Below are 16,691 nucleotides of genomic sequence, written 5' to 3' on the forward strand. Positions count from 1 at the left end.
CAAATTAATTTTCCTTTATGATCTAACTGCATTTTCTTGTATAGTCATTCAGTTGTGATTTGTGGTTGTTTATATTGACAGAATTTTGAGATGCCACATGATATTGTTGCTTCAGAAGATAAAACAGTATATGTTGGAGATGCTCATGCCAGAACAGTATGGAAGTTCGTATCTTCAGAAAGTATGTTTCTTCTTTTTATTTGCTCTCTTAAAGACCCTTTCCATAACCATACGTTCTCAATGAACGTATCCTCTGGCTGTTTTATTCAGGTTCCACTTTCACATCCTACTGCTTTTGTGTAAGCAACATGCAGCAAAAAATTGGCTGGTCTTTGTGTCAACCAAACTGACTGTTGTTGACATGCCAATGGTTTTGTCTGGCTAGCTAAATCTTTACATTCTCAGTTGTTCTTACAAAACCACTGATCTATTTTGTTGTATTGCTTGTGTGCATTTAACTGAATACATAAGTATACTTCAGTGTGTTGTTTGCTGAAAGTCCTGTTTCCTTAGAAGCTCTTACATGGAAACTATCTGTGGCTGAAATAAAGCGATAATCCAGAATAAAGTCCCTCTTATCGATCAGTTTACCAGATCAATTATTTTACTGCTGTATTTCTATTAACTAGGAAATCTTCCCAATTCACTATATTCCTCTAAGCCCCAAACTAAGCAGCTTGTTTCTAAGATGTCATAGATTTCATAGATGTTAGGGCTGGAAGGGACCTCAGAAGATCATCGAGTCCAGCCGCCTGCCCCAGGGGCAGGAAGTCAGATAGGGTCAAAGGATCCCAGCAAGATAAGTGTCCAAACATTTCTTAAAAGAATCCAAAGTAGGTGCTTGAACCACCTCTGGAGAGGTCTATTCCAGGCCTTGGGGGCTCGAATATTCAAGCCATTCAACTTAGTGAGCTTCAGGGGGAAAAAATAGATATTTTATAGAAACAACAATATGATCTACAATATGCCTTACGTAGGATATTAAATGCATGAAGAATATGAAACCTCATGCTTCAGGGTGTTAGCCAACTGCTGTCTGCCATTAAAATAAACTTGTTATCTAAGCTAGTTATTCCATAGTTGGCTGTTTGTTTTTCATGCACCTTCCTTTGAGCATCTGATACTAGCAGAGCAGGTACCAGACCAGGTTCACCCCTGTTCTGATTGGATACTGTTGTTCCAATGTTCTAAACAGGACACGCTTCTACACTTTCATTCATAAGAAAATGAGAAAGTGAAGGTTAATGAAAACTCACCACTAAATAGTTCACTCACAATTTTGCTGTTTTATGAAGTGAGGACTCTGATGTGTATTTTAATATCAAATGTTAACTATAAAAAGACAGTAGCTAGCTAGTTCTGAGCATACTCAAGGCAGCTGGTAGTATTGCTGAACTGGCCTTCCCTTACTAGCTAAGGTCACAAGCTAGTGCATTAACTATTGACTTCTTTTTGTCTAAAGAATACTAAAAAAGTCAAAACCATTTCCCCCCCCCACCAGAATAGGCCTTTTAGATAGGATGACACATCTACTGTTTAGTGACTTGCCTTTGCATTGTATAGTATCTTTTAATTCAAGAAGTTTACAAAGTGCATTTCAAACTATGTATAGGAATTCCTTTACCCACTATTGATTTACAGCTATGCAGTGGTGGACCAACGGCGGGGGTGCAGGAGGGGGCCATAGCCCCCAGGCACCAGCTGGGCCCTTCAGAGTTGTTATCAAGCAATGTGACTTTATGTATTGCTACAGGAAGGCCTGGGGGGGGGGGGCGGGGGCTGCAAATGCAAGCACTGGCCCCTGGGTGCTGGAGACCCATGGTGTGTAACTGCAGCTATGTCTAAGGTAGAAGGTTTATATTGTACAACAGGCGGTACTGCAGTTCAGGACAGGATGTGAAATATGTCCCTACTTGAAAATGCAGATGTCACTTGGTGAGAGAAAATATAATTGCCCATCTTGGAATTTGGAAAGGGTGTTAGCTTTAGTACTGCTGCTCTCAGGAAAAGTGGGCCTTGGCTAATCTATTGCGTATGAAAAAAAAAATTAAAAAGTCCTCACTGCTAGGAATACAATGTCCTATGCAGGAGGAGGGACAAAGTTTGAGTGTTAAAGCAGAATTAACATGATGGATGATAGCATATCTACTGTATCCTCAATGCTACTTCTCCAGTGCCTAAAGTTTTTTTCCTTGACAGTCTCCAATTTTGTTGTTACTAGGTAATTCCAGCAATACTAAATGTCAGGAATTTGTATTGGGACCTCGAAAACAACTTTGTAGTGTAGGATTTGGTTGTCATTGCAAACTGAGAGTCACGCTCATGGTTTCATAGGGTTCTGATCAGGGGATTGTTCTGAAGCAGTCTTGGTGAAGCTCAAATGCAAATGTGATTATTTACTTTAGGATTGTAAAGTAAAGCTAACAAGAAAATGTCATCAAAGGCTTTCTAAAATGTCAGTTGGTCTGAAGAGCAATTTTGTGTTACAGAAATGGAACATCGATCAGTTAAAAAGGCTGGTATCGAGGTTCAGGAAATAAAAGGTTAGTCTGATTCCTTATGGGAATGGGCAAAACAAAAGTTTTCATCTAGACAATTTTTTTTTTGCCTTGCAAATGTGCTTGCCAAAAATATCAAAGGAAAAATATTAATTAGTCTCCCTTTGGTTGTCATTTCCTACAGCGCAAAGTTACAATGAGCTGGCAGGGGGAAGGGATAGAAGGTGGCCTGTGCTCAGCTTTATCTGGTAGACTCAGCTCCATGAGAGAGGAAACACTTCAGTTTCAGTGACAAGTGTGTCCTGGAGATTGAAATGAAGGTTCACCCAGGGGACTATTCTACATGACCCTCTGGTAGCCACCAATTAATATCTATGTCCATTCCATTAGATGCAGAAATAATTATGGTATACAGGTGTCCTAGTTACCTAGTGAAAAAGTTAGACATTCAAAATGGCTGTTATTTTCATTTTCTTATTTTGTAGGAGTCGTATTGGCAGTCTGGGTATATACTGTAAGGTATAAAAAACTCAATTTGATCAAAGTTGTTCTCCCAGATTTACTTTTTCCTTTTCCAAAAGATCAGTGAAAATAAGGATAAAGTGAGAGAAAAGAATCAGAAGAATATAGGGATTTTAATATAGACAGATAAGGAGAAGTGTACAGCACAAGGTTGAAAGAGGTAGCATAATTTAACATAGATGAAAAGGACTTATTTTAAAACATTATAATACTCTATTCTACAAGTCTCTAATACAAAAGAGGAAATGATATTTCCCTTGCAGAAAAAAGCACATGGTTATTGAGTGATCCTAGTGGATTGTAGCTACAGTGTTCTTATTTATTTTTGTTCAGTTGAATTCAGAGCAACTGCCCTTGGCTTCAGTCACGTAGACATATATGGAAGTAAGCCAAAAGATCAGAAACTTAAATATAATCTTAAAATAAAGTACGTTGCTCATATGAGATATTCCAGTTCTTGCTACCAAAATCACCACAATATCAAACAGTTTTTCCCAAAGCTTTCAAGGGGAGAAAAAGGGACTTAATATCATTTGCGCATAACTACTTTGGGCTCTTGCAGACCATTCTAGGAAACACATTATGGTGCAGAGAATCCTTTAGGAAAACTCCTTTCTGTTCACTGAAACAAGACTATCTAGATTAGAATAAGACAACAGCATCTTATGGTTACTAAAGGAGTCTTCAAAATAATTACCTGCTAAAGTATTTAGGACCACATATGTGAAAACAGACAATATAAGCTCCACCTGAAAGTGAACAGTATCCAGTGTTGTGATGCACTTTGTGTCATTCTTTGCATAATAAATGGACAGATGTGTTTTGCATTAGCTACTTGCTCCTGTTAAAGGTATCAGAGTGGAGGATACAGCTGCTATTACGATAGTCAAGTGAAGACAATGTATTGCTACCAGCATCAGAAGGATTATGCTAAGATGGCAGATGGAAGACAGTGCTGTTGGCCATAACTACTGTCTGAGTAACCAAAGAACTAACAAAATCCCACAGTTCTTTGCTGTCATGTCACACTTAAAACGTGAAGGCCCAGTGGTTAAAGAAACGTGAAGAAAACATTCCACAAAACACATTGTAATGTCATAAATGTCACTGCATAGAATATTGCAGTGTGTGTATATGTTCGTACTATGACATGCTATTAAATTTGATATAATTTCAGGTGTGATTTTTAGCAGAGCTGTTTTTCACAAAATACTGAAAACCTCACAGGCTGCTGTAATTTGTTTTGAAGTTAAAAGTTTTTACTAATTTAAAACATGGCATACAAATATTCTTGCAAAACTTTGAGCATGAACAAGATGCAAGTTCTTTAGGACCCTTTGCAAAATAGATGCAGTCCTAGAATCTTAGGATAAAAGCACCTAAGTGGCTAGGAAGCTTATAGTCTCTTGTTTTTTACTGGGACTTCAGCACCTTTGAAAATGAATGGTGTAGGGCACTGTACGGATTTTACAGGAAAGAAGCAACTAAAAAAACAGTAAGCTTTTTCAGGGTGTCACTGTTGTCTGCACAGGGCATAGAGTGAATTAAAAACAAGCAGGAATCTTATCAGGGGATAAGGCACAATGCCGCATTTATTGGAACATAAAACAAAACATGAAACGTGAAAAGAATAAAGAACAGTAAGGTTATCTGCTTCACTCATTCCCATACATACTCACTCATTCATTCATACAAAAGAAACAAGCACACATACAGATAGTTAGACAGTCCTGCAAAGGTTAAGGTGTTACCGAGTTCTAAAGTCACTCGGGTCAGTCTGGTGGCCGGCTGGACTGACCACAAGGGATGGAGTCAGGTCTTGTTGGACGTGCCCAAAACTCCTTCTTGCAGGTGGAAAAGACCCAAAGCCTTGTCTTTGTGTTTATTCTTTATAGTGATAGCTGTCCATACAAGCGTATGGATTCCACTGAGTCAGACGCAAAGGCCATCCTCCTTGTCCTGTTGGCAGGCTGGGATTGGTAGGACATGATCTTCTGGCTTTGCAGTCTTCAGGGGAGGTCATTGCTTGCAGTCTTCAGCCATCAGGGTAAAGGCATGATTTAGTATTTGGTAATCCTTAACTGCTGACTCGACATCACTGCAACCTCTAACCATTAAACCACAAAAGGCTATTTTCACCTGCTGCAAGAGGACTGTCTTTCTTCGCATGGTCACATACATACATCATTCATTCTTACATTACCTCTTCTTAAACATACCACAGACCTTACATAAGCATTTTCCTTATATCAGATTTAAGTTCTAAAATCATGACACCAATAAGTCAACTGTATCTAAAATTATGAGACCAATAGGTCAAATATATTTATGCTAATAGGACTAGGAAATTTAAAATAGATGGTTAATTCCAGAACAATAATGATTGATTAAAATATTATAAAAAGTAAATCATAACAAGATTAACTTTATCTTAATAGCTAAATATTTCATTATATAAAAATAACAATATAAGCAATCAAAGCAATTATAGTTACTGCAAGACTACATTACAAAATTCAGAATTTTAAGAGAATTGAGTCTATTAGTTAAACTTAAGCAGAAATGAGTTCCAGAAATATTTTTTTTACCGTATTTTCACTCTGTTCCCTGTAACAGACACTTCCACCAACTCTCCTCTCATCTTGTTCCTGTGGGCTCTTTCTTTGTGTGTTTACTGGACTCTAACTGATGGCATGTAGCATGACTTACCACATGTAGACTTCGCTGTCAATGTTTCTTGGCCAAACTGGAGCATGAAGAGAGAAAGGAATTACTGATTCTATAAAATTTTGAATCCCCTATCCTTGAAGTTCTGGTTTGTCTTCTACAGGGATATCTTTCTGAAAAATTACATAAATACCAATCCAAATGAAAACAAAATGTATTAGGAATAAGAAAAGAATGGAACTAATAAAATATATTTTTCAAGTATCATGATTACTCCGGTGCTAAGCTGGAAACTAGAAATCAGTCCACTGGTCAAAATGGCTGCTGCACTGCCTTCCCCAAACCCAGCACTCTGGGTACCTATACACATGCATTAAGGCTGCTCTGACACACTGGAGCACACTTGATTAATTGAGTCTGCTGGAGCATGGCAATAACCACATTCCAGCAGACTCCAGCGTCACGTGCATCAGCGTTCCCGCACTGAAAAATGGCAGCAGGGGCACTTTAACTAAAGCTTGTTCGGTGACCTTTAATTAAAGCACCCCATTTTTCAGCACGGGGACTCTGATACACATGATGCTCCAGACACTTCTGTTAGGGTTCCCCCCACCCCCCGCATCACAGAGCATATGTATAAATGCCCTCTAAATCCAAGTGAGCGTGCCATAGACAGTTGGCCGTGAACTTGACAAGGGATACCTGCTTAGAAATAAAATCGCAATGGCTGCAGACGTTTTTTGTGTGTTTGGAGGTGTGGCCTGTGCAAAATAAAGGCCTGTCTTTATTGTTCTGTTACCTTGAGGTATAATAAAATATTATCCTGACTTCTGCCATGTGTTTGCAGGCATATTTATCTCTATCTCAAGTTCTTTAAAACAAGCTAGCTATCTTGTCACAAGGTGCTGGTTGAATTTTGAGTGTTTCTGATACTAGTGCTGCCAATTAATCCTGTGGGGACTCCTGATAATCCAGTCACCTGATTATTGTTTAGTCTCTTGCAGTAGGCTAAATCAAGAGGAGTTGGTTCAAGCGTAGGAGACTTAACCAAACATTAGAGTGAAAATAAATCCCAATAGGTTCTAGTTGCTCACTTCAGAGTGGAGTGGAATATTTCATGCTAGGACCTTGTAGTCCTTGGCTGCCTTACTTCCACATTAAACATGAAGGGATAGCATAGTAATTTTATCAAACTCATCAGACTTGACTTGATGGCATATGCTTGCTTTAAAGTACTGTGTATGTGTAGTGCTTTACTGGAGTTAATCCAGAACATTACCAGTTTTATAAACTTTATAACTAAAATCCCTTGTTTTTGAAACGGTATTGTTATACGTAGGATTTTGGGACATGCCCTTTCTTGTTAACTACAATCTGCCAGTAATTTTACCCATCTCCTTTTGTTTCATCTATTTCTGTGGTTGTACAAGAAAATGGAAATGAGCGTATGGGATCACTTCATGTGGTGATTATACCAATGCAAAACACAGCACATGCAGTACAAGTAAAGTGTATCTTAAAAGGTGTGAGCACCCCCTGAGCAGACTAAAACAAAATCCATCCATATTCAGAGTTGTTGTTTTTTTTCAAATTCATCACATTTCTTGGAGAGGAGTGATAACAAGAAAAGAAAGGTTGTAACTGAGAAATTACTGTTCTAAGAGTGGAATTCTGTAGGATTCTACCTGTATTCAAATACTAGAATTATTTAGGAGAAAGTCTCCCTTGGTGGTTGTCCTGTCTCCATTCCCTGTCCTCCAAGCATTATGGAAATGGAGAGAGGATTCCTCTTGTACCATCAGCCCTCTGCATGGCTCCATAGATGGCACAAGCAAAAATAAGAACTGTTGTGTGAGTATCATCTTATACTTTTAAGGTTGCTTGTTACTGGAAACTTCAGGTGCAGTAGCATACTGTATTCAACAATAACTTTATCTATGTTATTTGAATGTTTAGATAACGAATGATGATTCTTTTCTTTTCTTAAAGAAGCAGAGACAATTGTAGAAGCCAGATTGAAAAACAACCCTGTATCATCAGATGCTCTGAAGAAGCAGGAAAAACAACATTTGGTCCAACAGGCTAACACTGGAGTTTCCTTTGTTCTCATTACAACTCTTCTAATTATTCCTATTGTTGTTTTGTTGGCAATAGCGGTATTTATTTGGTGGAGGAAGACAATGGTGTATGGAGGTAACTATGCATCATTTTTAAATTCCAGATCAGGATTTTCATATTCAAATAAATCATTAAAGAACAAGGAACAAAAGTACGCAGAGAGGCTACATTTAACCACCTGTACAGATATCAAGATACTGCATCCAATCTAATTCTGGCATGCACAAGTGAATGCATCTTTAACTGCTTTTATTTTATCTATCCGACCCATAAATCATCCTTGTAATTGCAGTCTGAATAAAACCTTGGTTCTGAAAGCCCAGACATATAATTCCACCATTTTATTATTTTGTTTTAGTTGCGTCCTTTATTTTAAAATTCAGTGCAGAGCTTGCTTTTCACCGTGGGAGTTTTTTTAGAATCTTTTGTTCTTCAGAATAAGTGTTATTTTTTAAGTAAGCGACAGATAAAGGTATATGCAAAATGCAAGCAGTTAAATGGCTGAGGGAATATAAATTCCTGTTCATCTTGAGTATATTTTGTATCAAGAATTATGTGCCGTCCTCCCTTGGGAAACCAGCTGTGACATCTTTAATGAGGAGTTATAACACTAACAATGTGAAGTTTTCCCTCAGTTCATATTGTGTTTGTCTATCATAATATGGTCTTTCTTTGAAACTATTACAATGCTGTGCCAGTTAAATGTTCCTTCCATAGCTTATTTGTATGATATATACCTTTGCCAAGTTTTCATTAAAAGTACATGGAATAAAATGTACAGGGACCATGCATCTCAAAGTTCCTCCAGTATTATAAGCTAAGAAAGTAATGTGAAATAATAGAATATAGTTTGAGCAATCTAATAGTTCTTTGCAATTCACCTATGAATTTTGTGTGAAGAGTAGAAAGCGTAGCTGTCATCATGGCCCTTTTATATGTTGAGACCTGGGAGATGCAAGGGGCTTTTTTGTGGTTTGTTATAACAATCCCCAGAAGGCCAAGGCATCATAGAAAGCACCAGAGGCATAACAGTGCAGCTGGGTGCCTGGAGCAGCTGCAAGATGAAGGGTCAGCAGCAACTTTTGGCTGCCATCGTGCTTCTAAATATGGCAGCATGGTTGTAGCAGCAGTGGGGTTTTTCTGTGGTCCACCCCTCCTATAAGCGAGCACCCATGGCAGCTGCCCCAGTTACCTCACTCTAGAGTTATGCTGCTGGAAAATGATATAAGACCTCTTGGATCATTCCAGCGATCTCCCTGCATCTACTGCCTGTTAATCCTTCTAGTGCTTTTTTTAGAAAACTAATTTTTGGAAACACATGGAGAAAACTCAACTTTTGAATTTTTGCCACTGGTAAAAAGAAAGCAACTTGGTTCTATGCTGTTGAATTGAGTTCAAACTGAGTTCTAAGTTTTATGCTGATTTGAGAACACACACACATGCAATATACGTGTGTGTGTGTGAGAGAGAGAGAGAGAGATACAATGGAGAGTTTAGCCCTGGGATTGCTGCTTTTTTTTCAGGTTTGGGATTGCAAAGTCAAGTCTTTTGTTTTGTTTTGTTTTTTTGGTAGCTCAGGAAATTTTTAGATAAGAGAGGTATTTACTAGGCCTGTGCAAAGCAGCTAGTATTCGCTTTGGATTCAGATTCAACCAATTCGGGAGACAGTGATTCTATTTGGTGATTCGGATCACTGTCCTGAATCATCAATTTGGCCAAATCTGATTCAGAGATTCAGCCGCCACCAATTGGACAGATCTCCAAATCAGACAGGCCCCATTCCCTGCCCACCCTTCCAGCCCCATCAATGACTGCCCCGCCCAACCCCTGTGTCCCAGCTCTTAAAAAAAAATTTAAAAAAAGGCCCTGCACTCACTGGCTGCTCCCGGGGGTGGAGGAGCAATCCGTGCTGACCCCCACTGCCCTGTGCTGCATGGGGGGCTCTGCCATGAGCCACCAGAATCCCTGACAGCCGCTGCAGCAGCTAGTGAGTGCTGGGCTTTTTTTTTTTTTTTTTTTTTTTAAAGAACCAGGAGCTGGGGCCAGGCGGGGCAGCCATTGATATGGCTGGGAGAGCAGGCGGGGGATAGAAGCTTGTAGCAGAGCCCCCCATACAGCGCAGGGCAGTGGGGGGCAGCAGAGATCACCTCCCCTGCCTGGCAGCAGCCAGTGAGTGCGGGGCTTTTTTTTTTTTTTTTTTTTAAAGAGCTGGAGCTGGGTGGGGCAGCCATTGATGGAGCTGGGGGGGCGGGTGGGAATTGGGGGACACTCAGGGGGCATGGGACCCGGCAGGGGTCCCCCCCATAGTCCCCTCCTCTGTCTTGCAGCCCTCCTTCCCCCACCCCCTATGCACCAGCACAGAGTCTGGCTCCAGCTCCCTGCGGCAGGAAGTGAGGACTGCCCAAATCTCTGAAGCTCTCTGAATCTTTTCTGTATTGATTCAGAGAGCTTTGAATCGATTCATAGCTTTTTATTGGTCTCCCAATTTGATTCGGATTTGGCCGCCGAATTGAGCCGAATCTCATCCAGATCAAATCAGCACCCGAAACTTGGCACAACCCTAGTATTTACCACATGTCTAGCATACAACAGGAACATACTGTACCACATGCATTTTCAGATGTCATGATGCATCTTGCCATGTGTTGGAATGGAACTCGGGCACAGTGACAAAGCTCTTCTCTCCAAGCCAGCACTTGAGAGAGAGAGTCTCAGATCTGACAGTTTAATTTTTTTTAACTGCTAAGATACTCGTAGCAACAGTGGCACAGACTGAGCACTTACTGGATGCCAGTTATTTCATCAAGTTATACTTCCATACTAACCATAAAACTGGGTGATTATAAATTTTATTTCTCTACATTACTGATCAATTTGAGTGGTTCAGACAATGCACACTGGTATTTAATTGGATAATAGAACTATTGAAGCTTATTTTGAAATGTGTCTTGTTTTTTCCAGCTGATGCTGATCACAAACTTGACTCAGGTTCAGGTAGAATCTTGGGCAGATTTCGAGGTAAGCAAAATGCAAAACGCTTTTGACCTTTTGAGTCCAAAACCTTTGGTTTTATTCAAATAAAAATCAGTCCAGGAACAAATCTGAGAGCATTTCAATTCCACCTGGAGAATTTTCCCAGTGCGAAAAGCCACGGAAGCACGGCTTCTCAGCTCTATTTTTCATTATACATTTATATAAAGGCCTGCCTCTGTACCACATTTCATTTGTTGACATCTGGTCACTGAAGATCTATAATTCCTACAGGGAAGCCAGTTGCTGTAATACTAACTTTTCTCTTTTCACAGAGAATGAAGTGAAGTGCTACCTCTGTAGTTGCTAATTATATGTAAATCTGTGGGAGCACGAGGGAGCCTGCTCAAAAAATTATAGCTTAATCCTAACTAAGTAATGGCTCTAACAATTTTTTTAAGGGTAGAACTTCTTCTACCACAGTCCATGTGCCTGCCTTCCCAAGACGGTTCATGTATATTGGCCTTTGAAAACAGCATGGTAGAAATTGGTTTTAGAAAAAAGGATAAATGCTATTAAAGTGGTGAATGGTTAGATGGGATATCTTCCCCCCAAATTCAGTAGAGAGAAGCTTATGTCAGGTATTTCATTTCTACAGGAAAAGGTACAGGGGGCCTTAATCTTGGGAACTTCTTCGCAAGTCGCAAAGGCTACAGTCGAAAAGGGTTTGACCGACTTAGCACCGAAGGAAGTGATCAAGAAAAAGATGAAGATGATGGCACTGACTCAGAAGAAGAGTATTCAGCACCCCCGCCCCCACCAGTGACTTCATCATCCTGAAACCAGCCTTTGATTTCTCCATTAAACAATTCTACCAAGAATGCCAGATTCCTTTCCCTTTAGCACGTTTAAGATTTTGTGTATTTAATTGTAAACTGTACTAGTCTACGTGGGGCTGTACACTGGGATGTTTTTGGTTTTAGTTTGGTTTTAGTTTTGTTCTTTTAAGTGGAGGAGTGTATGGAAGTTTCATATCAGTGCTGTTGTCTTTACATGAACATCTTAATAAAGAAACCAATCCTCTTTTTATTGCAGTACTGATTTAAAGTAGTAGTATTTTCTCATTTCGGTTTTGGGACCTTTTCTGTACTTGTAAATAAGTCCCATTTATTTACTTTGACAATATTTTCCCCATAACATTTCAGTTGCCAATTTCTTTCTTTTGTGCCTTTCCTCTTCAATGTCCTTAACCTATTGCAGTACAGAGAAAATACAGTGCCACAAGAAAACAAAGCTGCTAAATCTTCTTCTATTTTTTTAAAATCACTAACATTAATATTGCATTGAAGGAAAGAAAAAAGTCTATTTAATTTTTTTTCCTTCCTCCTGATTTGATGTGTCTTTGGGATGTCTTATTTTTAGATGGTATCACTGTTAGAACACTATTTTCAGAAGCTGAATGTAATTTGTGTAATAAAGTGTTCGCAGAGCATTAGCTGTCAGAGTGTACTTTGGCATTTTTGCATTGAACGTTTTTGTATACAACTTTTGTAACGGTTACACAGACCACTTGACAGTTAAAAATTTTATCAATGTCTTCTACCAGCAGAGAAAAAGTGCTATTTTGTATGGAAGTTGGAAGATATTTTCTTATGTAGCAGGTTTTAAAAAAACAAAACTAAGAATTATCATACGTGTATAAAGTCAAGCTTAAACCTTTTTAAAAAGGAATTTTGCCTGTATATCAAATCTGCAGGGTATTTACTTTAATAAAACATGATCAGAGCTAAGAGGAAACCTGTGTCTCAAATTACATATGCAAATTAGTTAGCATAGGCAAGTAGTAGCAATTCACTTGTAGAACTCATGTTCTCTGTTTCTCTCAACTTCCTCACTATTGATGCAGCATAGTCCTCATTTTTGCAGTATCACTACCCATACTGTTATACTTGCTGATAACCTGCTGGATAATTCTGCTGAATGTATGAGTTCTCAAAAGGGTGACATGCATGACATTGTCAGGATCTATTAGTCAAGTTTGAAGATTGCAGGCATGGATTAATCTCCTATTAAAACATGAATTAATGGGCAGAGATTAAAAAGCAAGAACTTTATGAGGGTATTCAGAAAGTTTCTAGTCTGACCACGAAGCAAACATTATCTGTGCTCAACAGTTTATTTTTCAGTATAGATTATCTAGTCATCAAGAGGCTTGTTGGATGTCTTTTGTCCTAACTGGTTCAAGACAGCTGCAAATTGGCTGTGCTCGTCTTGTAGAAGTTATTGTCTTGTGGATTCAGAAAGTCCTTAATTATTGCAATCACCTTTCTCCAGAAACTCTTTGTACAGAAGATTTCTTTCAACTTGGGAAAAGTGATATAGGAGCCAGATAGAGCCAAATCTGGTGGATGGAAAAGCAATTCAAAACCACATTTGGTTGCTCTAGTCGCTTCATCTTTGGATGTGCGAGGTAATTCATTTTCCTAGAGAAGCACCATTCCTCAGCTTGCCTTTAAATAGCACTTGTTCTCAATAGCTTCTTTGCAAGTGCAGTAGTTTACTAGCATGCTACACACTAACAGTGGTCTTATCTGTTGAGAGGTATTCAGTCATAGTCATACTCTCCACTGTCCCAAAAATTTGACCACCACTTTATCATCTGATGCTACATTCTTGAACATCTCTGGAGGTAGAGACTGTTGTGCTTCCATTGCATGCGCTATTTCTTGGTCTCTAGATCAAAGTGCAAAACGCATTCTCTCAACCTGATCACCAAGTCTACTCATGGGGGGGGAGGGTTGTTTGTTTAAGTTTCCTGCAAATGTCAAGTCTCCAGTGTGCTCTGATCAGCTGTTGACATTCTGCTCACCCATCTTACTTACACCTTTCTCATGCCCCGGTCATGGTTGTGGACTGGACCAACTTGTTCTTGTGCAGTGGCTTCTCTAAGGCATCCTGACTGTAGCTTCTAATCAGGGTTGATTCTCAGTCAGCTGCCCAATATTTTTACTTTGTCATATAAACAGCCAGTCTTTGCCAGCATTTCCTACCCTGTCCCAATAGATTTCCTTTGAGAATCAGTCCTTTCTGATGGAGGTGCTTGATCACTGTTCTTATTTCATTCTCCACTTTTCAGATTGTTGGTAAGCGACTCCCTTTGACACATCTTCATGCAAATTTTGCACAGATAAAACATAGCCACTAGCAAAGAAACATATCAGAATATTAGTGCTTACATTTGTGAGCCCTAGCATCTCATTAAAATAGATGAGGCTAGATATTTTCACAAGGCCCCCTCTCTTTTCCATGGACCAGCTTTCATCATTATCATTGCATGTACAAAACAAGCCTTTGCTTATGCCAAAGGGGGAACTTCCTTGTTTGAAAAGAAATGGTTGAGGAACCATAGATCTTATTACTGAAAAGGGGTCTAGGAGTTTTCCCTGGACAGATTAAACTTTGTCCCTCTTCCTGCAACAACTACACATGTTCTCTCTCTCTCTCTCTCTCTCCCTCCCTCCCTCAAAAAAAGAAAAAGCGATCTGACTGTTGAGACCATAGCAAGGGGAGCTTACATTCATTTCATATTCTAAATCACTTCTCCAGCTAATCAAATTGTCCCTCGTGTTGTAAGGTTCTGTTGTTTTCCTGCAGCGTGTCCATATCACACTTGGGACAAAGGTTAAGAGGGTTAGTATCTCCTTAAATAAAATACTAACCATTTGATCTCTTCCCAGACTTGCATGTTAACAAAAATGAGAAGGCAATCTGGGACAAATACTGAAAAATGTGCATTATTTCTGTAAGCTAGTAGACCTTGTAAAATATGCTACGATAAGCCAGTCTTATTCCTCTAATATTTAACTAAAAGGGCAAAGACAGATAAAGCAATGGTATCAACATTAAAAGACCCCAGTACAGGCTGCTACGATGCAAGTTATGCATACATGATTCGGTAGGCCTACAAGTGTGCCAGAACCACTCCGACTCTAACCTCCTGCAAGGTCAAAGCTAATGTGGTTTAGCTCACTTGGTGTTGGTATGAAATCGTGTATGCAACACATCACAACAGCTTCTGCTGCTCTCAGGTAACAGCTCTCCCTCCTCCTTTTAAAGCAGCTAAAATGTATGTCCATACCATATGTTTCCATACTATAGTGATTATGAGCCACCAATGTTGGAAGCCACAATATGTGGAAATACATTCCTAAATATTAGTTTGCAAGTTAAAAAAATACAACTGGAAAACTGCAGTGTAGAGAACAATGAAAACATGTGAAAGCTGCTGGGGTGTTATATATATTTTTTCTCTATAGAGAGAGAGGGATATATATATATAAGAAAAATAAGAGAATGAGATAAATAGATATAAAAAGAAAAATAGATGCATGAAAAAACCCCAGCAGCTTTCAAATGTTTTCATTGTTTTCCGCACTGCAGTTTTTCAGAGTTTTGTTTGCTTGTTTGTTTTTACTTAGAAACTAATATTTGATGGGGCTATATAAGTTTTTGGTGAAAGCCACCATTAAGTTTTAATATAGAGAGAGAATATGACAGACAATCATAAAAACTATGTAGTATCTACAGATGGTTATATACCAATAGGTTCTACCCCACCTTTCCTAGCATAATACTACAAGTAATTAATTATTTATTGTGTGATTTATATGCTGCCCTTCCCAACAAAGGCTTGAGGCAGCATACAGGAAGAGAACAGAGCTTAAAACTAAAATATCAAAACAAACTAAAGATCTACTTTGTTTGCTAAATGCCTAGGAATTGATTCCTACTTGCTATTGGTACCTATAAAGCATTAGTATGGGAAGAAAAGGTTTTAAGGCCAAATTTTAACCCCTAAGCAAATGTATTATGTAGTGAAGAGCCTGTGTTGTCCTCTCTCCTTCCTTACACTAATAATCGCATATTGATGGTGGTAGCCGTAGCTGAACATGGTTTAAATGCAAATGTAAGTAAAGATAAACTTGTTCAGCATTATTTACAAAGACATATAATCCACGCACTCTTCAGCATGTCTTGAAGACTCGAGCTGTTTTCTGCCAGAACCAGTACTGGTGTGTGCTGCCCAAGAAATGGTACAGCTCTGCCTTTCTCTTCTTTAAGACACTGTTGCTTTCCTGGCCTGGCATGTTGCCACAGCTTATGTTCAACGGGTGTGGTGAAACAACAGTTATGGGCACAGAGCAGCTACCTTGCTGCTATTTTTGGCTTTAAAAGGAGCCTTACAAGCTAGACAGTGTGGCCCCGCACAGCTCATAGGGCTCTGGGGCCCAATCCTGGCACAGTGGGGTGGGGCCCAAGAGCGTCATCCCACCATAGGGAGCCAATTGAAGGCAGCCTGGAGTGTGTTGGCAGGGCAGGGCCCCAGGACCAAGGCTGTGCAGAGCCCAATCCTGGTACACGGGTACCAATCCAGCCCACAGGCTTGTCCCATGCCCATTTTAGGGTGCTAAAAATATTAGCACTGCTGCATTAAATGATTTGCAACAGTTATTTTACATGATATAGCAGAACTGTTTTAATTGGGATGTATGCTTTTGTCCTGGTTACAGAAATCACCCCAGTTAACTGACTTAAAAGTAAAGCCACTAGCTGTGGCTGTGTTCACATGTGCAATTAATGGAATGCAATAAACTTCAGTGCATATCACACTGGTATTTATTGCTCCCAGGTACTGCATTTAAACATGCACCCAGGTCAGCAGCATGTGGAGCCAGGTTGGAGTAGCCCCAGCTGGCAGACAACTCAAGGAGTGAGGCTGCCAACACAGGGCTGCTCCAACTCGGTTCAATGTGCTGTAGACAGGCCGGATGGGCACGAGGGTGCTCCAGTACAGGGCTAGCTGGCAGGCAGCCCCCACACTGAAGCACCCTTGTACCCTAGCCAGCCCCATCAGCA

General features: G+C 39.6%; 1 protein-coding gene across 7 annotated transcripts in view; it reads left to right on the forward strand.

Moving 5' to 3' along the window:
- The window catches only part of PAM (peptidylglycine alpha-amidating monooxygenase), a 269,026-nt gene extending 257,157 nt beyond the window's left edge, over nucleotides 1-11,869 (forward strand). For 4 of the 7 annotated variants that reach the window (XM_090038336.1, XM_090038338.1, XM_090038334.1 and 1 more), the window contains 5 exons: nucleotides 82-181; nucleotides 2,490-2,543; nucleotides 7,677-7,880; nucleotides 10,767-10,823; nucleotides 11,434-11,869. In XM_090038336.1, the coding sequence (XP_089894462.1) occupies nucleotides 82-181; nucleotides 2,490-2,543; nucleotides 7,677-7,880; nucleotides 10,767-10,823; nucleotides 11,434-11,615 (597 nt within the window). In that variant the 3' untranslated portion in view covers nucleotides 11,616-11,869. Of the gene's footprint in view, nucleotides 1-81; nucleotides 182-2,489; nucleotides 2,544-4,915; nucleotides 5,000-7,676; nucleotides 7,881-10,766; nucleotides 10,824-11,433 lie in introns of all 7 variants that reach the window. The other 3 variants (XM_090038337.1, XM_090038340.1, XM_090038341.1) reach the window with 2 other exon arrangements.
- Nucleotides 11,870-16,691: the final 4,822 nt, after the last annotated feature.

Source organism: Crocodylus siamensis, chromosome 3, assembly GCF_052110815.1.
Source record: "Crocodylus siamensis isolate JL-2025a chromosome 3, ASM5211081v1, whole genome shotgun sequence".
Classification (NCBI taxonomy): Eukaryota; Metazoa; Chordata; order Crocodylia; family Crocodylidae; genus Crocodylus; species Crocodylus siamensis.